Here is a 22,908-nt window from a genome sequence, read left to right on the forward strand (position 1 = left end):
ATTCCTGTTTCTTCCAGAATATCCATTGCATACTTTCTTTAGGATATGATGATCCCATCTTTAAACTGTGCTACTTCTATCCCCAAGAAATATTTGAGTTTGCCAAGATCCTTTGTCTGAAAATGTTTAAAAAGATATTGTTTTACTTGTGAAATCTCGAGATGATCACTACCTGTGATGACGATATCATCAACATAAACCACTAAGTAGATGCAACTAGTAGATGAGTGGTGATAAAAGACAGAATGATCAGCCTCGCTCCGAGTCATGCCAAATTATTGAATTAAAGTACTAAATCTACCGAACCATGCCTTGGATGACTGCTTGAGGTCATATAAAGATTTCCACAACGACATACAAGACACGGAGACTCCCCCTAGCAATAAAACATGGAGGTTGCTCCATGTAGACCTCCTCGAGCAGGTCACCATGTAAGAATACATTTTTGATGTCCAACTGATAAAGAGGCCAATGTCGAATTGCAGCAATGGACAGGAAAAGGCGCACAGAAGACATCTTGGTAACAGGAGAAAAAGTGTCCCCATAATCCAATCCGAAGATTTGAGTATAGCGTTTAGCGACGAGGCGAGCCTTAAGCCGGTCAACTGTGCCGTCTGAACCAACTTTCACCGTATACACCCATCGACAATCAACAACTGGCTTCCAAGGTGATAGAAGAACAAGGTCCCAAGTTCCACTACGTTGCAAGGCACACATTTCATCGAGCATAGCCCGTTTCCATCCTGGATGGTCAAAGGCATCACTTGCAGTCTTTGGAAGAGAGACAGACGACAAGGAAGAAAGATAAGAAAAGTAGGAAGGAGAAAGACGATGATAACTCAAGGAAATATAATGAGGAGAAGGATTCTGAGTGGAACCCATACCTTTCCGAAGTTCAATGGGAATATCAGACTTAGGGGACGGGACCAGAGGAAGAGGCGAAGGACTCGGCTCCAAAGATGTGTCTATGGCAATATCAATGATGGGCGGCGGCAAAGTAGGGCGAGGACGATGCCGATAAACCTGCAAAGGAGGAGATGGGGCTGGAGGTGATAGAGACACCCCCGGAGGATAAAAGACTATCACTGGTGCAGGCAGAGAAGGAGAGAACTCGGATAGAGATGCATGAGGCCCAAAAAAGGGAACTGAATCAAAGAACATGACATCAGCAGAGATAAAGTATCGACAGAGAGTAGGGGAATAACACTTATACCTTTTCTGAGACCGGTGGTATCCAAGGAAGACACACTTATGAGGCCGGGAAGAGAGTTTGTCAATGGCAGTATCAAGAGCATGAGTAAAATATATAGAACCAAAGACCCTAGGTGATAAAGGATAAAGAGACTGATGAGGATAAATTACATTATGAGGTATTTTACTTGGAGAGTTGAGGAAGGCATGCGATTGATGAGATAACACACAATAAGTACAGCGTCACCCCAAAACTGATGAGGAACGTGAGAGTGGAGAAGAAGAGTCCGGGTGGTCTCGAGAAGATGATGATTCTTACGTTCTGCAACCCCATTCTGTTGAGAGATATGAGGGTAGGACGTGCGATGCAACACACCGTGAGATGCTAAGAAAGTACGACACTAAGTAGATAGATACTCGTGTGCATTATCATTTTGCAAAGTTCGAAGAGAAATACTAAATTGAGTTTTGATTTCATGGAAAAAAGATTGAAAATAGGAAACAATTCTAAACGATCCTTCATCAAATATAACCAAGTACAACGGGAAAAATTTTCTATAAAAGTAATAAAATATCATGATCCCAATGTAGAAGAAATACGACTCGGACCCCAAACATCAGAATGAACCAAGAAAAAGGGAACGTAGCCTGACTCACAGTACAAGGAGAAAAAGAACTACGAACATGCTTTCCTAATTGACATGACTCACAAGACAAACACTCTAAGTGAGAAAGACTAGAACATAATTGTTTCAACTTATCTAGACCTGAATGTCCCAACTGAGCATGAATAAGAAGTGGAGATGTCACCGCCGAATCAACAAGAGAGGACTGTCGAAACCTGTATAGGCCATGAGACTCACATTCGAAGCCAATCATCCTCCCCGTACTCCAGTCATATAAAGAAGCAGAAGTTTTAGTAAAAGAGATAACACAATCAAAGGTCTGAGTAAGTTGGCTTATGGACAATAAATTAAAGGGAGCTCTAGGGACATAAAGAACATTATAAATAGAAAGAGACCGGAAAGGATGAACAATACCAACACTTGGGACTGAGTTTGGGAACCATTGGCCATAGTGACAAAGGGTAAATAACCGGAAGTAGAGATAGAAGAAAAAAGGGATTTATTACCAGTGATATGATCGGTGGCCCTAGAGTCAAAAACCCAAGGACCCGAAGAGCGAGATATGTCAGCAAAGGAATTACCAGCATGTTCGATGGCAGCAGTGGAATCTGAAGCCTGATGATCCTCATACCATTTCAGAAAGTCATCAAAGGAAGGCAGTGGAGTCAGATCCGGTGACAATTATGTAGCGGAAGTTGAAGAAGTGATAGAACTCTGAGCAGTGCGAGGAGGTCAGCCATGGAGACTCCAACACTTTTCAATCGTGTGTCCTGGTCGATGGTAGTGATCACACCAAGGACGTCTTCTGCCACCCTTACGAGGTGGAGGTTTGTTGTTGTTTCGAGAGACCAAAATTGACGAGTCAACAAGAACAGAAGGAGGCAACATCAAGACTTTGGCAGGGACACGGAAGAGAGTTGCCCAGGTACTGTCCATGGTAGCTTGGGGCTGCCCAAGATCTGATCGTGAACATGAAAATAATATGTGGGCAGACCATATAAAGCCAGAGATATAAAAAATTTCTTCCGATTTTCAAGCTCTGTAATAGGAGTGGTCGCAGGTGGAAGTAGTTCATTGAAGTTACAAAGAAGACTAGAGATTGAACCTAGATAGGTAGTAATCCTTAACCTGATGAGCATTGAGGATGGTCATGAGATCTTCACAAACCTAATAGAGTCGCTGAGAGGTGTTTGTAAAGAGTTGTTGAGCCTGTGTCCAAACAAAGTTACAGGTTTTGTGAGTGCGGAAGACATCCCTAAGAGATGGATGGATAGTGGCTCGGATAATGCAACACAACTGGGCGTCAACCTTTTCCATAGAAGACGATCGACGACTTGGACATTCTCTTCGGTGTGAGTGAGATGTGTCTCATAACCTTGTCCAACAAGCCAAAGTTCAATGTGAGAGGCCCAAGAAGAGTAATTCTTACCATCTAACTGCTCGGAAGAGAGTGGTGCATGATGTGGTTGGTAAAGATTGAAATATCTGACTTTGGAGTGCCGGAGAAAGCCATTGATCAGCTCGATGAAAGTGGGCACACGGCGAAGAAAGGCTCAAGTGATGCAAGAAGATAGGTGAGGACGATAGAACTGCAAGAAGAATAATCCCTGCCGTCGCCAAAATGCTAATCTCCCGAGCCTCTCCGTCGCCGGACTGCAGGAGAGGACGAAGGACGGTGTGCTCATGACGCAGGAAAACGCCGACGTAAGTTCGCGAAGAGGAGAGGAGGGCGGCAGCGTCTGGAGGTTGTCGAAGAGGGGCTACAATATGCGTGCGAAGAGGCGTGTGCGATGCTGCGGAGCAAGGAACGATGACGCAGAAAAAAAAATAGGGTTTGCCTTTCAACCTCGCTCTGATACCATATAGAAAAGAGAAAAATCTCTCTATGTTATCATTAATATGTTTACATGTAGGTATTTATATACATAAGGAGAGAAAAGAAAAATCAATCTCAATCCTTACAGTCAAGGGAATACAATCAAGATCAATCTCAATCCCAATAATCAAGGGAATCCAAATCAATCATAACCCCTACAATCAAGGGAATCTTCGAAAGTATTCAACAGAAACAATGAAGCAAACTTGTCACCTTGTGGCAAACATCTTGTTTTGCCATCCTCTGCCAAGGGTTGGCGCTCAAGTCGAGTGACAAGACTAGATGAACAAAAATGCCTAAGAGAACTTTTGTGATGTGATTCCTATGAGACATAGACTTCCACAACACGAGATGATGACTTTGACGACGCGAGACAATGACTTCTATGAATTAAACTTGTTCATGATGTGCCATGAGACTTCTGATTTGCACGTTACTCCTCTTCCTCCTCTCCTCCTCCACCTTAGGTTGACGACCACTACAACTATCAACAGATCACATTTACAGTATTTGTCAATCTTTCATGTGGACACCCAAGCACCACTAGTGTATTGGGCAAATATGTATCGGTTGAAGGACGAGGGAGGCTTGGGATTCAGGGATTTGCGGGCATGGAACTTTGGTCAAGGTTCCATGGTAGATTCAGGAGAAGGAGGACGTACTCTGGATCAAGTAGGTTCATCACACCTACTTGAGTCATGGAGATCTTTGGACCTAGCAAGCAACCCATTTAGATTCTCCTCTAATCAAGCGTTTGTTGCAGATACAAGATCTTATTCTAGAGGTTGCAGGTGAGACTACCACGCAGACAGACAGATTGGTTTGCACAGGATTGAGGGGTAGCCTGGGCGTATAACTTCTTCAAACGACATAGTCCTAGGATGTCGTGGGCCCGGATGGTGTGGAAGACTTATCTGCAACCAAGTCATGTAATCACTTTCTGGATGTTGGCACTGCAAAAACTTCCCACCAGAGATAGGCAGGACAGGCGCTTGAGACACAGGAGCATTTGTTCTTCCTGTGCCCCCCAATTGTAGAAGCTATAGTGAAGGATTCGAGGTTGGTTCCATATGTGCCCAGAGATGCCTTCATATTGTTGGACACTTAAGAGTTTTGGCCAACACTACCGTGGGAACAGGACGTTGACAAAAGGACATTACTTGGCCTTGTCATCAATGATACACTATGTATGGAGGGCACATAACCGTAGGATTGAAACCCCAACTTGGATCGAGATTTCAAACCATAGATGAGACTACTAATAGTTATGTAAATTAATTATTTATTTACACAATAAATAAGACTCTTTAGAACCACATAATAAATTAATCATTTATTTTAATATAACAAGCTGCCAATATTTTAAGCTAGGCAAAATGGATCTAAAAACTAAGTCTTATACAAGGCTCCACTTGTTCAGTTTTAAGGAAGACAACTGAACAAGCTGTTGTTGAACCATTCTTAGGGGTGTTAGCAAGTGGTCTTTTCTGAAAAAAAAAAACATAGGTTGAGGAATAAGAGAAGAAATATCCAAATCTATGTTCTCCTCCAAATCTATGTTCTCCTTGTGGCTAATGGCCACAATATTCATTCTAGGAGTGATCCAGGAAATTTAGGAAAATTGTTTTTCCTTGTCACACAGTTTAAATATTCCTACAGCTGTTCCAAGGTATGTAACACGGGAAAGAAAAAAGGGGAAGATTATTCTTTTTACCAAACATAGGTGAATTATTAATACACCTTTTACATTGAAACCATTGTAGGCCATACAGAACATGGTAGTTTATGACTCCATTAGCAACTCATCACTATATAAAGATATGCTGAAATTTTATAGATACAACAAAATTTTTGGATATTCAGTACCATGTGATATTCATATATGCAGTAGCTTCCCAAGCTTCCTGATGGCAAATCTAGAGGATAACCTGTTTGAATAAAAATCTGCACAAAAGCAACACCATTTCACTTTGTATGAATGAAAAACTAGCAAATATAGTAATAAATTTAACACCTCAGGATTTTTCTCCATTTCTGCTGTAAGTGCACCGATTGATCCAGGATGGAGCCTTATATCATCATCCAGGAACAAAACATACTTGCTATCTTTATGCATTCTTTGCACACCAATCTGAAATAGAGCCATTTTTCTATAATATTGTCATTTGAGGTGAAAAGATTGCTGAGGATGATACCCAGCATAGTGTTTTAAACTGAACCAAAGATGGAGGGTGATGGATAACTCATAACAACTAAAATGTAAAAGGTATCAAGATTGTTTTGCACTCTGTAAATTAAATAACTAATCATTCCAGGACTTGGTAATTTTGCTGCTTAGTTTCGGAACTATTACCTGTTATTCCAGAGATTTGATATCAGAAAGACTCTGGTTTAGAAAAGTTAAAAGATGTGCAGTCAAATTTTAGAACATTTTAAACAAACAGATGTCCACTGACATAATTTTGATTGTTCTTTCTCCGCAGTTGCAGCTAAGTTGAGGGAAATCTACTGTGATACAAAATTTTCCTTTCACATGAATGAGTATAGAACAAAACTTGTTAAGGAAATACTGAACCATGTCCCTTGTGAAAAATTTCAGGCCTTGATATGAATGGAGAATTACAAAAAAATTGAAATCAAAGACAACAAAGTGAAGTGATGCTTAAAACATAGTATGGAATGACAAACTCTAAATCACATACTAATTGATTATGAATCTTTTGACTGCATGTTGTAGTCAATCCAGCTACAACTATCTTTGCATCAATGTTGTCCTGAAATTATTTACACATTCATTTGATCAGAAACTTTCAATAAACATTTTATAATTATATAAATAGATATTGCAAATAAGTTCAAGTATAAAGCCACCTAATAAGGTTTAACTTCAATCCTTTTCTAAACTGATAGGGCATTGATTGATTTCTGTAAATTGCCAACAAACTGCGACATGTATAGATTTGATCTATAAACTGTAAACAATGGTTGTTGCATACTAAATTCGCAAGAGTAGGAAAACTTTCTTATATGCTCTGTATCAGGGACTCAATGACATAAGAACAATAAATGTATCTTGGATTGTTGAAAAAAAACATGGGACTGGAAGTACAAAAACAGTTGCCAAGGTGAAGTCAGTCTAGCTCTACATAACAAGTGAGGCTGAACTCAAACAATAACCAACAAATTGAGACACCTGTTCTTGGTTCAGTGAGTGATGTATTGGTGAACTTTTAATGCATTGCCAATATTGCACAACAGTATCACCCTAGACCATTTTGAGGAGAGTCCTAAAATTGATGCACAAGTTTCAACATTTACTGTAATGGAAATATCAATTATTTCTTTTGGCCCTTATAGAGGTTCTAAAGGCCCAATTATTTCAACCAAGCCTCTGAAATACAAGTACAGAAAACGAAACTCGCATTAACATCTTGGACAAGGACTTTAAGGAGCTGGGATGGTGCAGGAAAAACTAAGGGATCGCAATAATACAATTAGGAAGTGTGGCATTGCAATCAATAGAATAATTTGCATCATGTGAGGTGTTTTATGCGGAAACGCCAATCCCACTCAAGAACTTTTATTCTGGAGATGAATGGTTTGGATGAGTATGATGAGTTAGATTTGATGGCCTTTTTGGCAAGTCGTCTATGTTATTCTCTCGGATTTGACTAGAAGGTTGTTACATTTCAAAGTTTGAGAAAGCTAGAGTAACTAACCATTCAATATGCTTTATAGTTTTATTTCAACCAACAGACTAAAGATTTAGCTTAATTTATGTGCAAACAAAGCTGTGTATGCTCCTCACTGATCTCCTATTAGACCACCAGTATTGGCAATTCTCAGACTCATTGTTTGTTGCAGCTTTTGCAATAAGATTGTCTAATTTTCCTACAAATTTGCCTGGTCTATTTGTAACATCATATCACAACTAAATCTAATCCTAATGTTGACCTCAGCATGTTTACTACGTTGAGAACATCAATGTGCTATATGGACCAGATCTCCATGAGTATTTGCACTATTGTTGACATCACTATTACCATTTTGAATTTCTGGTCGAACTGTAGTGTTAGAAGGTGTATGTTTAGTCACTCTCATGATATCCTTGCTCATAAATCGGACCGTGTGGATTTTCACCAATCGTCAATTAACCCCTTCCCTTTAAAGCAGGAGTTCTGTTTTTGTTTTTCATTTCACTTTTGTAGAAATTGTAGGAGCTCTACCTTTACTTTTATCTAGAAACTATTTTTGAGTTTGGGGTTAGTATATCTAAGAATGTTTGGACTAAGATCCAAAAAATCAAAATTCTTGGTCAAAAGCTTCGTCATCATCATCTTCCTCACCAACATCTCCTCTAACTTGCATTTTTCAATCTGCTAGGTAAGAAATTGAGATGGTCGTGGCGGATCTCCTGCTTCAATAAGTAACATATTCTCAGCCTCAAGAGTGATCCTCGAGAATGCTCCACCAATGCATTATTAGATCATCCTCGCTAGACACTTGATCTTCCTTCTCTTCTGTTATGACTCTTAGTTGAAGATGTATGTGATAATGAACAATAGACCATCCATCTTCTCTAAACAACAATTTCACACTTTTGTATGAATGAGGAAGAAAGTTGACTAATTTTTTTAGGAACCACTTGAACACGTCATTTGTGAGAGAATCACTACTATAACCTTTTTCAAATTCAAAGTCGATACTCTACAAAGTAACCACCACTTAGTTGGAAGACAAATAAGAAAAAAATTAAAATATTTCATACATGTTAGACAATGATTAGTAATAAATTATGCTATATTTACCTACATCCATATTAGCATTATTTTGCGCGCCCCTACCTTCAATGGTGTTAGAGCATTGAAAGACTTCTCAATCCTCAAAAGTGAACATGGTCTTTAATCCGTCTTTTTTCTGAAACAACTTTAATAGAAGAAAGAAAGTCGCAAACCTAGTTGCTCCTAGCCATAAATTTCCCCATCAACAAATTTTCTCATTAACCCAATGATAATTATAGAGTAATTTTATTAACGATTGAACTCTTTTCACCACGTTCTTCACTATATCGAGTTTACCAATATTCACCATCATCAAATCAATACAATGTGTTATGCATGGTGTCCAAAACAATGTTGGATGCTCTTGCTCCGATAGCTCTCCAACCCTTTTGAAGTTGGCACTATTGTCATTGATCGCCTGCACTACATCTATCTCTTGAACACATTATCCATCAAGTGATATATGTAAGATGCATTATGACATTTTGCAGTTGCATCAATAGATTTATGAAATATCACCTTTCTTCTATAGTATAGTAGAAAGTTAATAATGCTCGTCTATATAGGTCATGTACAACTATCGCACGTCAACATAACCCATACTCCCCTACTTGGTTGTCTAAATAAGGACTATCAATTTCATATATGGTTAGAGGTTGGATAACAGGACAATATTTTTTGATGTTGGATACTATGTTAGGGTAGTATGTATTGGTTGCTGCATTAGAGAGGAATTCAATTGAAATGAAAAACATTTAGCAATACTTTGGTTGATCAATTATGTTTTTCCCTTGTATAGGTATCATCAATCCTAGTCTATTTACTAGCTTGGTCAGGGAATGCCAATGAATCAATATCAATAATATCAACTGCACACCTTCGTCCTATGGAAGGAAAGAAATGACCAATACCACCTCATGTTAAGGTAACACGAACACTTGCACTCCTTCCCAATTTTGATGCAGTAGTTGAGCCACTTCCATTGGCACCAACTGTATCACCACTATATCACATATGTTTCTCATACTCATATTTAGCTTGAGAGGCCCTAAAGGCTGTTAAAAAATCTTCATCATTTGGAAGACCTTCAAGTTCATGATAGACAAGTTCTCCATAGGCACATATATCAAAAATTTCACATTGTTGTCGTTTGTACTTTACACTTCAATTATTTATTGTCATCAAGTTTATCCGATGAATTTTTGAGGAACTTTTGGACACTTAGAAACAATTGAGTATCCACTAGCGAAGTGCTATTTTAGGCATGTAACCCCACCACTATGTCCAATTATATTGTAATGCAAAGATTGTCTATGAAATTGATTCTCTAATTGATGTGTGTGTCTCTAAATTGGATCATAAAACTACTTATTGGTGTTATTTGTCTATGCATATATTATTAAAAAGATAAAATAATTCACAACACATTCATAATTATAAAATTGACAAAATTAACATAAGAAAAATTATCCAATTGATAAAAAAAAATCACAAAAATATCTAATTTTAACAAAAATACTAAATAAATATCTTTATAGAGAAATATTATTTAAAATTTTTGAACTATTAAATTGACACACATAATAACTATTCATCTCAAATTTGATAAGCTTATAAATATAGAGATGAATAAAACTAAGAGTTAAAATATAATTCTAAAAAATTTCCAAAAACCAAGGATAATTTTAAAAATTATTCATCATATTTTAAAATTATTTGAAGTTTTTAAAATATATTTAAAAGTTTATAATTTCATAATTTATCTAAGACATTTAAAATTATATTTTGGAATTTATTTAAGACAATTAAAATTATATACTTTTAAAAATTCTCAACTTATTAAAAAAATTAAAATTAATTTTAAGTTTGATCAATTATGATTAAAATTTAGATAAAATTGAATTGCTTGAAAATTATCCTAAATCAACTACCTAAGATTGATTTCAAATATTTTTATTTTAACTTATTTGACTTTTCTTATCATTAATCAATTGGTGTCAAAAAAATAATAACAAAAAATATAAATTTTTAAATTATAATTATATTAATCAATTATCAGTTTAATTAATTATTAATTTATAATATATTTACTTATTTGGTTATAGTTTATATTTATATATATATTTTTTACATAATATGTAATATATATATATATATATATATATATATATATATATATATATATATATATATAAGGAAATGATATGATGCCCGATCGACGTGTCTGACTCATGTGTCCAATGAGTGCAAGACGCCCAGAATTCTATGTCATGCACGAAGGCACACACGAGAAGTCGGGCAACATAACATTCCTCTCTCTCTCTATATATATATAGAGAGAGAGAGTCTTGTTACCTTACTTACCCATCTATGTGCTGCTACTGAAATTTTTTTTTAAAAAAAAAGCTCACTTCCTTTATGTGAGAATTGAAAACTATATTTGGGCAAAATCTTATCTCTAAAACCTAAGCCATATATATATTAAAATCTTTTTCTGACCAAATCCCTCTTGACTTCCTTGATCTCCTCTACAGGTCACCGTGGTCCAGATTTAGTTGGGCCTCACGATTTGGCCAATGACTATCGGCAATTGGTTAGTCTGAGGTCAATCAACCATATCTAATCTCTCCTCTCCTTCAACTATATCGCATAAACCTTATCTATGTGCATCACTCCAAACTGAAGAGTTGCTGCCCTCACAACTACTATTCTCTCTCGTCGATCGATGCTTGTTACTACTTGGTAAGTTCTCAAGCATTTTACAACCTTAGTCTTTCTATTGATGTTAGACCTTACTTGTGCTCTCTCATATCTCATGACGTGTTCGTGTCAACAGCAAGCATGCAAGGATGGTCGATATAGGATTTTTGCATGGCTATTGGCACATCCATGCCGGTAGAGTATCCATACCAGTCCCAAGATGGGATAATAAAAACTGCCTGTTTAAGGTGGCATGGATTGACATTGAAATCCATACAAGAGGCAACTGCTCATACTTAAATCAAGTTGATGCACTTTACATACTTCTAGGAGCTAGGGCTAAGAACATGGAACATCATCACAATAAAAGATATTAAAAGCAAATGTTAAAAAGTGTAGGGGAAGCAACTAAAAAAATGGCATATACACTAAGAAGCTAGAAGTTAGGTAAAAAGGAGGACTAACATTTAAGATGAAAAAAAATCCAAATATTTAAAGAGTAATAGTTTGCCAATTCAATTTTTTATTCGCTTGAATTTATGCATAAGTTTAACATGATTATGTTTAGATTTGAATTAGAACTATGTTGAATCAAAGTTATTCTTATAGGGCTTATTGCTCTAGTACTATTGTTTATGATAGCACGCCAATTAAACATTATGATGGTATCCTTATTTATTGATGGAGGTTGGTAGAAAGAAGTAATGCTGATAGAGGAGAGAAAAGAAGACAACTAGTTACAATTTATGCCACAACCCCACTTAGATGAGAAAAGTGATTTATATTAATTTATGAGACCCAACTACTAATGCAAAATGCTTAAACACATATTAATAGTATCTAACTCATCTAAGGTTATAAAGTTCCCTATATAAGCCCACAATTCACCATGTGAGACTAAATCAGGGTATTACAATCTCTTACCCACCTAAGGCTTAACGTCACATCAAGACTTAAACTCTCAACTCATAATCTAGAATCATCCTGATCAGTATGTGAGACCCAATGGCTCCACCATTAGGCAAACAACCCTTTCGACCAATTCACCATGCCTTGGATTAAGTACCATATTAATTATTATGATTCACTTAGAAAGAGATAGCCAATAACTTATTAAACTCGACCACTAACCCAACATGCTTAAACTCAAATTAATAGTTCTTAACTCATACAAAACCCCTCTATTAGCTCATACCTAAACATGTTGAACTAAATTTAGGCATAAGTTTAACATGATTATGTTTAGATTTGAATTAGAATTATGTTGAATCAAAGTTATTCTTATAGGGCTTATTGCTCTAGTGCTATTGTTCATGATAGCATGCCAATTAAACATTATGATGGTATCCTTATTTATTAATGGAGGTTGGAAGAAAGAAGTAATGCTGATAGAGGAGAGAAAAGAAGACAACTAGTTACAATTTATGCCACAACCCCACTTAGATGAGAAAAGTGATTTATTAATTTATGAGACCCAACCACTAACACAAAATACTTAAACACATATTAATAATATCTAACTCATCTAAGGTTATAAAGTTCCCTTTATAAGCCCACAATTCACCATGTGAGACTAATCAGGGTATTACAATCTCTTACCCACTTAAGGCTTAACGCCACACCAAGACTTAAACTCTCAACTCATAATCTAGAATTATCCTGATCAGTATGCGAGAACCAATGGCTCCACCATTACGCAAACAACCCTTTCCACCAATTCACCATGCCTTGGATTAAGTACCATATTAATTATTACGATTCACTTAGATAAGAGATAGCCAATAACTTATTAAACTTGACCACTAACCCAGAATGGTTAAACTCAAATTAATAGTTCTTAACTCATACAAAACCCCTCTATTAGCTCATACCTAAACATGTTGAACTAAATTAGAGTATTACAATTTATGTCCTCTAACTTTGATCCTTTGAAGATGAAATAAGGAAATGTGAGAGAAAATTAGGCCAGGCTAGACACCTATAAAGTTCCACAGTTATGCATGTGAAGTTTTATGCTTACACACTTTTTTGTGACAATTAAACACTTACGATTGCATAGGTGCAACAACATAATGTTATTTCTATCTTTGTGTGCTCTTTGTGGGAGAACCTTGAACACATCAACTTTGAGTGGCTACTCATCCTTACTTCCAATAAATGATCATGCTTGCCAGTAGATACTAAGATCCTCAGTATTTTCAAAAGCTAAATATATGGTCAAAACATGATTAAAATTAAATTAATTAAATAACTGCTCTCAGCTACTTCAAACAATGAGATAGCACTCAGGTGAAAGAAATAAAAATTTTAATGTAAAATTTTACCTGAAACTCTGAAATGAGTGAGGAGACTGCGGTGTATGCTGGATCATCAGAACTCTCAACTACAAAAAGAAACTCAAGAGGTCCTCCATAAAGAGAAGTGATCTGCACTAGCAAGATGTCAAAAAATAATCTATTGTGTTGGATTCAACTTCTATCAAGGAATCCATTCAAAGGTTTATATAAGTTGCAAATAGCACCAAAGTTGACAGGTCTTTTTCCTTTTAAGAAGAACAAGTTGGTAGACTTATTTCCTCTAATTATATCAACAGTTCTACCAATACAATTTAAATGCAGATAACTCACTTGGGTTCTCCAATTTTGCAAGTTGTGTTCCCCAAATCCTTTCAAAGGCATTATAACTGACACTCCAGGCAAATTCATCTGAGCAGAGTGCTCAAGATCATTAATATCTCCACAGATAAATGCAAAACTGTTGCCTTTTCTGATATTACACTTTATATGATGTATAGTCCTACTCCTGATAGAAGAAAACGGTATATTTACTATGTTCATATGCTTCAATTACAATCAACAATAAATAAGAAGTATCTCTAGCTGCATTTATTGCTAAGAAATAATCATAATACCTGACATAAGCAGCAAGGGCCCATCCAATAGCAAGAGTTAAACATATTACACAACCCTACAATCAAATAGAAAAAAAAGTTTTTAGCTGTTTCCTTCAGAGGATCAGATTATATATATATATATATATATATATATATATAATTTTTTCTATAATAAGGGCATAGAACTATTCAAAAGTGAAATGGAATAGTCCACATGGACAACAAAAAAGCCCCTACAATATGCATCTCAAATTTGGAAAAATCAAGCAGCTAGATAGCTCACCAGATGTCATGATCATCATCATCAAGCCATTGTTAGTCCCAAGTATTTGAGTCGACGGCACAAATTTTATTCTTTGATTGAACTTGATGTAAGGCTATATTACTAGTATTACTAATATATCTTAAATTAGTTTTAATCACTTTAACTAACCTTTCTTTAGTCTCTGTTTGTATCTTCAAGCTTCAACCAATTCACTTTGTCATAAAACATACTTGTTATCTTCAGACACTATCTTAACCAAGGTATAAAAATCTCATTTTGAATCAATACCTTACCAAAGAAATATTGTCGCACTGTTGTATTGGAATGCCAAGACAAGTGCTAAAGGCATGAATGTTGAGGAGGGTAGTATTGAAACATTGGTTCCTCTATTATAGTTAGGTCTTCCCACTTTTTTATGGTTTGGCAATGCATTTTAAGTTGGGAATTTATATATCTACCTAAGGGTGCATGATTTCTCATGTGATTTTGAAGATTGAGATTATCAAGCTTAGATGATGAACTTAATGTATCAAGCATGAAGTCATGTGGAGTTTCGAACTCACGGATTGTCATCGGGCTGGAGATGGACCCGAAGACTCACGTGCAATCTAAGTAAATGTAATTGTAGATTTAGAAGTAGGGATTGTTATTTAGAGAGTTTCATCTTTAAGCTTATTGTTTAGAAGCCTAGGGTTTAGGTAGCCTCAATTTACGTGTCTCAGGGTTCTAGGATGATCTATGAGATTATAGGGGCAACCTAATGAAATGTCTCTACCACCTAGCTTTCTAGATGGAGTTAGGTCCACTAAAGATTTCTACTAAGTTGACCAAGGCACCTAGGTTGAGTTAAGATTTTTCTGAATTCAACCTGTTGACCTACAAGTTTTGGTATGTTAACTTAAGTTAGTTGAAGCAATCTAGGTTTTTCTAAGTTGACCCTAAGTAGTTGTTGAGGTTGCATTGATTTAGAAACCAAGGTAAGGTTTATCCACAATTTTTGGTAGATCAACACAAGTGCCTAGATATGTCCATTAGAACTTCAATATTAAAGGTTTTGGTGATTCTTTTAGCACTAATGTTTGCAAATGATTTCTATTAGTTCTCCATATCACTAAAATGACAAAAGATCAGCAAGGAGCTTGGGAAGTAAATCCAAGTTTCGTCCTTGATTTAGAAGCTTGCTTGGTATCTCTTGTCTCACCTAACGTTAAATCTTCATCTATAAGGGTGAAGTAGAAGTGTTTTCTCTCTTGTGCTATCATATTAAGAGGGTAATTGCTTCTAGATGGGATCTAGAAGAAATTGGTATATCTTGAATTATTTGTGAGAAGGTCTTTATCAATGAGGGGTTTGCCCGGTATGAGGACCAGGGAAAATTTAGATGGGTTTGCTTGATCTAGGGAAGAGTCTAGATCAAGGACTTGTTCAACTAGAGAGTAGTCTAGGGTGTTCACCAAGTGGCTCCATAGCCCATTATTGCGAGTATCCAATGATGTATCATACGCATTGCTCCATTGTCTCATATTAAGGAGTGGATTGGTGGATTGTTGGGGATGATGCAGTAGATACATCCAGGGCCATGGACGTAGGAACAAATACTCAAAGCTTGTTATATCTTATGCTAGCATTGTCCATTTATCTACTTGTTTTCATTGTATTGTTTATTACTTTGATCCACACACGATCCTAATAGGTTGAACTAAGGAAGAGGAGGGACAAGCAAAGAAGATGTTGAAGAGACGAACGGAGTGAGGAGGAGAAAAGGAGGGAGGCTTCATCAAAATACAAAATCTTTCTGCCCTAGCATCCCCAATTTCATGTTGCAAGATAAGTCTTGAATATGCTAATGGCTCCCAAAAATGTCGTTATATATAGCACCAACTCAATCTCGTCTGCCCTTAAAATTCCACTTGTTCTCGCCTACCCTCACTTAAATAAGCTAACCTCACAATTTCATTCGCCCTTGCTTGTATCGAGCATATCAATATTCCACATGTTAATCGATTGGTGGAACAATAGGTTTCGTTCATGATGGCCTACACAAAACAAGATTTAAGACCTAATCTTAACATATTTTCTCTATTTTAATTATTTATTTGAATTATGCCTAATTGCTCTTAACTGATAACATGATTGTCAAAAGCATTTGATACAAATATAGATTGCCCAAGTTAGATCAATATCAACAAAGGTGGATTGGATCTTTCTTGAGAAATTAGTTAATACATAGGACTAATGAAGAAGTCTAAAGTCTAGATATTGGAAGAAATTAAATAGAAAGAATTAGAATCCCCTAGTAAATAGATGAAACACAAATTGGGTAAAAATAAGAGTAAAATGGGTGGAGTAGATTGAAATTTAGCCAAATTAGGTAGATCTTGGGAAATTATATGATTTAGCTAATTTCTAGTCATTCCAGCTTGAATTTTAGTAAACATACATGGGAGGGGATAAATCTCCTTTACTTGCAAAATTCTATCATAAATTGCTCCAATTTGCCACTACTTTGGACTTTATCCCGAGTTTGAGGATTAACCATTTAACATTCCTATATTCGTAGTATGACTAAATGTCTCAATAAACTACTCTATCTTGGTATTGAGCAAGAGTGCTAGAGAATGTATGATGATTTAAAATCTCAAGGCGTATCAAAGTTTCGGTTTAGGATCGGAACGATACGATTTCGGTACTCTATCGTGTCGTGTTGATATAGTTTCGATATTTTTTTAAATACTTATACTTTAGTTAAAAATAAAATTTTAAATTTAAATATTAAAAATACAAAATACAAAAAATAAAATAATTTTTTTAAAAAGAAAAAATATGAAATCATTGTGTCTCTACAACAACCAAGCATTATCCCACGTCATTGAGCTCTATCCCCTACTATATCATCATCTAAACTTATAAATTTTATCTTATTTTATTATTGCTAACGAAGTCTTTTTCTGTTTTCCTCTTCCTCATTATAATAATAAATAAATAAATAATTTATTATGTATTATTTAAATTAAAATAAATAATAAAATATATATATCAAATTAATGAGACAATTTTATTAGGTTTTGATGAAGTCTATTTAAATTATCCTATTTAGCTAGAATTGATTGAATTATTAATGTAAGTTCTAATTTAATTTTTTTTTCTAGGCATAGGGCAAGCATCCCCACCATGAACTGCAGAGATCGGAGTGACCTACACAACCCCACAGAGGGTTATTGTAGGGGTGGGCACCCTCTGCACCCCCCATGCAGGACCGCCGCGAGGGCACAACACCCTCCCTGCCCCTTCGGAGGGCCACTACAAAGGTGCAACACCTTCCACGCCCCTACGAAGGGTCACCGCAGGGCATAGCACCCTCCGCGCCCTAGCAGAGGGCAGCTTTGGGGGCAAAGAACCATCCGCGGGGGCGCGGAGGGCCACCGCAAGGTCGCGTCACCCTCCGCGACCTTGCGATTGTGGTGCCGGTGTGTACCAATCCCAATCTCGAGTCGAAACAGTAAATACAGTCTGTTTAGGGTACGACTCGGTATTTCAATGCATGGAATGCATGACCTCTCTTAAACAACATAAGCGAAAACCCCCCATTCATATAAATATGATTTACATTTGATTGGGTCACAACTAAATTATATATTAAACATTAAAGAATTTGATCTAATTTTATTAAATAATATTAGTAGTCTTTTATAATTTAGCTTATTTGTATTAAAAAATCTGATTCTATTTTTAGCATAATCATTTTTTATTATTTATTAATCTTTACTTAAATATATTTACTATTTATTAGTAGTCTAATACATGTAACATGTATTTTAATAATCTAATTTAATTTAATATTTCAAAAATATAATTTTAACAAATAGTAATAATGATGTGATTTTATAACTCTGATAATGATGATTATGATGGTAATAAAAATAGTAACAACAATAATAACAATAAAATATCAACATCAACACAATACTGTGATATTATGATATTATATTACCTACTATTAATCAAGTTACATAAATTCTATAGTTCATTATTTATTATTGCTTAATAATATGAAATTTTTATGAAACATAATATGAATCCTTGTTATCAAAAATATATGAGATTTGTTTATTTATGACATCCATAACAACCTTGATTGAAACAAGCACACTCATTTGAATATAAACCCCAAGCAATTACTTGAAACCAAAGCAAGGATTTCATAACTTGAAGGTGGTTAAGCTTGAACAAGTGTACATAACATCACTCCCCTTGCCTTTCAAGCACTAGCAAGAGAACATCAATTATTTGTTTTGCATTTTATAGTATTGCCACTATAAAATCATTATATGTTCCAAATTAAATTAGTCCAGAAATGTATGAATGTCCATCGAGCCCATAGAAAGAACAAGACTGGTTTTGAGTACTAGCGAAGGAATGTGGAAATGAAGATCATCATGTTGGAGGTTGCTTGCTTACATGTGCAATCAAGATGGTGGTTAAGCTTGAACAAGGGTACATAACATCACTCCCCTTGCCTTTCAAGCACTAGCAAGAGAACATCAATTATTTGTTTTGTATTTTATAGTATTGCCACTATAAAATCATTATATGTTCCAAATTAAATTAGTCCAGAAATGTATGAATGCCCATCAAGCCCAGTAGAAAGAACAAGACTGGTTTTGAGTACTAGGGAGGGAATGTGGAAGTGAAATGAAGATCATCATGTTGGAGGTTACTTGCTTACATGTGCAATCAAGATGGGTACTAGACCCACAATCTCCATGATAATAACCCATAGCTGATTGCCTCTCAACTCAAGGTAAGCAAGAAGCTCAACCTTTGCAGTGACTCAGTGAAGAGATTTATGAGTAATCAGCAAGTGACTTTGAACTGGAAGATTGACATTGTTAATCACCCTGTTGAGACCAACAGAGCAAGTACGTACAGGTATATGCAAGGAAAATGACTCAGAGGTCCTATGATAAAGAGGAGGTTTGCTTACTACATTGTAGGATGGAGTTAGTAAGGGAATCTGGACAAAAGAAAGTGGATTGATTGTCATGAGGATGTTATAGTGTGTGGTGGGGCCCCTCATCTCGCAATGTGGAGGAGTTGAGTAACTCATTCCTCTATTAGGGAGCAAGGGTCAAGTAGCGTGTATAGTTGGTCTTGAAACTAAAGGTGGAAATGATATCAGAGAAGAATAGGTTGTGCATAAAGTATTGGCACTCATATAATTGCTTCATGGAGACAAACCACACTAAGTATCCTCTACTTGAATCAGTGCTCCAATCTTACCAACCAGTATCACTCATTTTCAAAGATAATCTCAAAATGTCATAGATATTGCTCAAGGATTTGAAGAATTGGTTGAAGGGTTCTCACTATGGAAACACTAACATCAATAGGCATGACTCATATAGAAATACATAAAATAATTTAGTGTGCTTTTAATGAAGTGACAAGCTGTCTTTATTTGGTCATTGAGAATGCAGAAACAAAGTTGGAGCTTAGAAAGTACATGTTATATTATAAAGGATAACTAGAAACAATCATTACGTTTATAGAATCTTCACTCGCCCTCATTGCCAATTTGTTGATCACAGACTGAAGACTTGGATAAAGGTTAGATCAGTCCTCAACCGAACCAGAAACACAAACAAGAAATAACCTTAAAATATATGAGTTTGACATGAATTGAGCCCTTTATGAAGATAATTCATTTTTTTTAAAAAAACTTTTATATCATAATTTAATCCTTTAGCGAGTTGAAAAGGAAAGGCAATAACCATAACTTGTCATTGGATATCTCCCTTGAAAAAAATAACAGGTTGATATTGTTGCTAATTTTTCTGAGACATATAAGGGTGATAATTAGTTTTGTGGAACCTGTAAAAAGAGTAAGGTTGAAACTTCAGATTGTATAACTCCATTGACATAGGGGTGGAAATACATGGCATGTATGTCGTATTAATTGTGTCATAAATGGGTCATATCATTTGAAAAAACTATATGAGAAAACATAAAAATAATTATATATTTTAAAAAATAATTTTATAAGGTGTAAGATTACAATCAAAGGCAATAATTTTCAGTGATTAAATTTAAGCCACATTGTAGATAACATCTGATTAAATGACAGTTTAAGAAGTGGAAAAAACAAAGAAACAAATTAGCAGAACCAGTTAATATTGGTTCTTCTTTCAATTTAGTTCTTACGAAGGAATAGTTAGTTTTGATATTCACTTTCACATCTTAGATAAATCTACAATTCCACATAGCTATGATCTACATTTTCCAGGCTTGAAGTTAGGAACAAAATTAAAATTTTAAGCTGCAAAATACTTGAGCTAGCTTTTAGTTGCAGAGAATAGAAATGGATCGCATAACTAAACTTGTTGTCTCTTAGTATTATCCTACATATTTTGCCATCATTCATCCCAAATGCCAAAATAAAGAGGATATATCATTTAAAAGGAAAAGCTAAAGGTCATCTAGTTAATTCTCCTATTGTTGCATCAACAAGAGCGTTATGCCTCAATGTCGGATGACTTAACCCAAAAGTTCTTGATTCTTTTGCTAATCTGCTTAAGTCATAATATTCCTGCCACTTATATAGACTTTGAAGTTTGAACTGGTGCTTATCCCATTTGTTTTTGATGGAAAGTGAAATCTTTACATCGTAAACTCACAACCCTTTGATCAAATAGAAACCTCTTCATCTCAAAGAGACCAAAAGCGAGATATGAGAGGATAGCTTGTAAGGGGAAAAAAACATCTTGTTCAATCACCCGATCCGGGCAGTGAATAGACATTGAAATCAGAACTCTTTCAAGAAAAGAAAACACTTCCTTTTAGGCTATGCTTCGTTCCACCCTACCAGCCTACATCGGAAGGACATCGAAGAAGAACAAAGCATCGTAATTCCGACCGAAGTTAAGGCGTTAGCGGTCTCCAGAATCGCACGCTGAGAAGCGCAGTGCAACAAAAAAAAAAATGGAGGAACTGGCATCGAGAACAGTTGGAATGCGCTTACCTGGATCTGGATGAAAATGGCAAGGGGGCTACAGCATGCCCTGCTCGCCGAGGCCAAGAACGCGTCCAAAGTTTCCAACACCGCCATTGCCTTCTCCCGCCCCTGCAAAAACTAGCCCCGATTGCCCGTGCAAATGCATTCATATGCCCAAGAGGAAGAGAAGCCGATGCATCTCCTCCATTCCTCTCCTCATTTTCTGCTAGAAATTGACGGTGGGAAGAAATAACAAGGAAAATTCCAAAATAATAATAATAATAATAATAATAATAATAATATAAATAAATATAATAATAATAATAATAATAATATAAAAAGTTATTGAAAATTATTCAATCGGGTATCTACGACAGAATAATAGTGTAAGATTCGCATATCAAGTTCCAAGAAAAAAAGATTATGGTAAACTCAACCAATGAATGATCAATCTTGTATTATAAAATTTTCCTATTGATCGAAATACTCATGGTGGGTGATCAAGATGTCTAACATCTTTTAGTTGCACATCAATCAATAAGCGCTCGCGATGACGGCTAAGAAGTCAGCATCTTTTGATTGTGTGTCACATTTAGAGGAAAATTTTTTATAAATTTATTATAGATAGAGATGATGATATTCTAAATGTTCTACCGTTGCATATCAAGTTTTAAGGGATGTAGAGGAGGTGAATCAAAAGTTTAATTGAATTAAATAAATGGATTGAATTAAAAATTTTGGTTAGGTTATTTTAAAATTTTATTTTTTTAAAAATAAATTGATTATTTCAAATTATTCAGTTCGAGTTTGGAAGTAGAAATCGCTAACTCCAAAAGATCGAGGGTGGCGGTGGTGCACCTTTCGTGATGAGGAAATCGCCATCGGTGGCCCTTTGTGTGTAGTGCTCGATATGGGCGGGCCATGGAATCCTATCCACCGCTCAGTACCAACACAACTATGTGCTCACTTAGATAGAAGACTCAAATCTCAAAGCTCCCTCGAATCTAAAACTTAGAGACAGTGAAAAAAAAAATCAAGATCGGGATGAGGTTGTAGTAGCACTAGATCGGAAGGACGGAATCTGCCCGTTTGGAAAGGGGAAAAGAGTGATGGACGCTGATCTAGAGCTCTGAAGCCATGGTCCACTCCATCCATGGCTTCGTTCACAGCATCGGCGGAAGCAGATCAAGAGGAGGAGGAAGAGGCAAGCGTTCCACTAAGAGGAGTCGCAAACCTAAAGAATTCCACCTCCAAAGCCATGGTTTGCTATCGGTGAGCGTTCCACTAAGAAGTTGTTGATGTCGACGCTTCCAAATTGGTTCGAAGAAAGAAGAAGAAACAACTATCAAGATAAAAGAAGAAACAACATTAGAGGAGGTCAGATAAATCGATAAATACTAGTTCGGTTAATTCAGTTGAAAACTGAATTAATCGGTATTTTATCGGTTTAGTCGATTTAGTTATCTCAAAAAAATTTAATCATTTTAGTTATCTCTAAAAAATTTAGTTTATTTAATTTTGGTTAATTCGATTAGGTTCGATTTGAATCGAATACTCATCCTTAGGATGTAGGGTATGCACATCT

General features: G+C 35.8%; 1 protein-coding gene across 1 annotated transcript in view; it reads right to left on the minus strand.

Annotated features, from left to right (window-relative positions):
• Window positions 1-21,551, minus strand: part of LOC122040979 — a 37,283-nt gene extending 15,732 nt beyond the window's left edge. Inside the window, exons 1-7 of the mRNA XM_042600477.1 lie at window positions 21,351-21,551; window positions 14,086-14,141; window positions 13,802-13,976; window positions 13,499-13,600; window positions 6,396-6,467; window positions 5,708-5,824; window positions 5,560-5,637 (exon numbers count right to left, since the gene is read on the minus strand). Coding sequence (XP_042456411.1) covers window positions 5,560-5,637; window positions 5,708-5,824; window positions 6,396-6,467; window positions 13,499-13,600; window positions 13,802-13,976; window positions 14,086-14,141; window positions 21,351-21,437 — 687 coding nt within the window. The 5' untranslated portion in view covers window positions 21,438-21,551. The remainder of the gene's footprint in view (window positions 1-5,559; window positions 5,638-5,707; window positions 5,825-6,395; window positions 6,468-13,498; window positions 13,601-13,801; window positions 13,977-14,085; window positions 14,142-21,350) is intronic.
• Between the last annotated feature and the right edge of the window lie 1,357 nt (window positions 21,552-22,908).

Source organism: Zingiber officinale, chromosome 2A (assembly GCF_018446385.1).
Source record: "Zingiber officinale cultivar Zhangliang chromosome 2A, Zo_v1.1, whole genome shotgun sequence".
Classification (NCBI taxonomy): domain Eukaryota; kingdom Viridiplantae; phylum Streptophyta; class Magnoliopsida; order Zingiberales; family Zingiberaceae; genus Zingiber; species Zingiber officinale.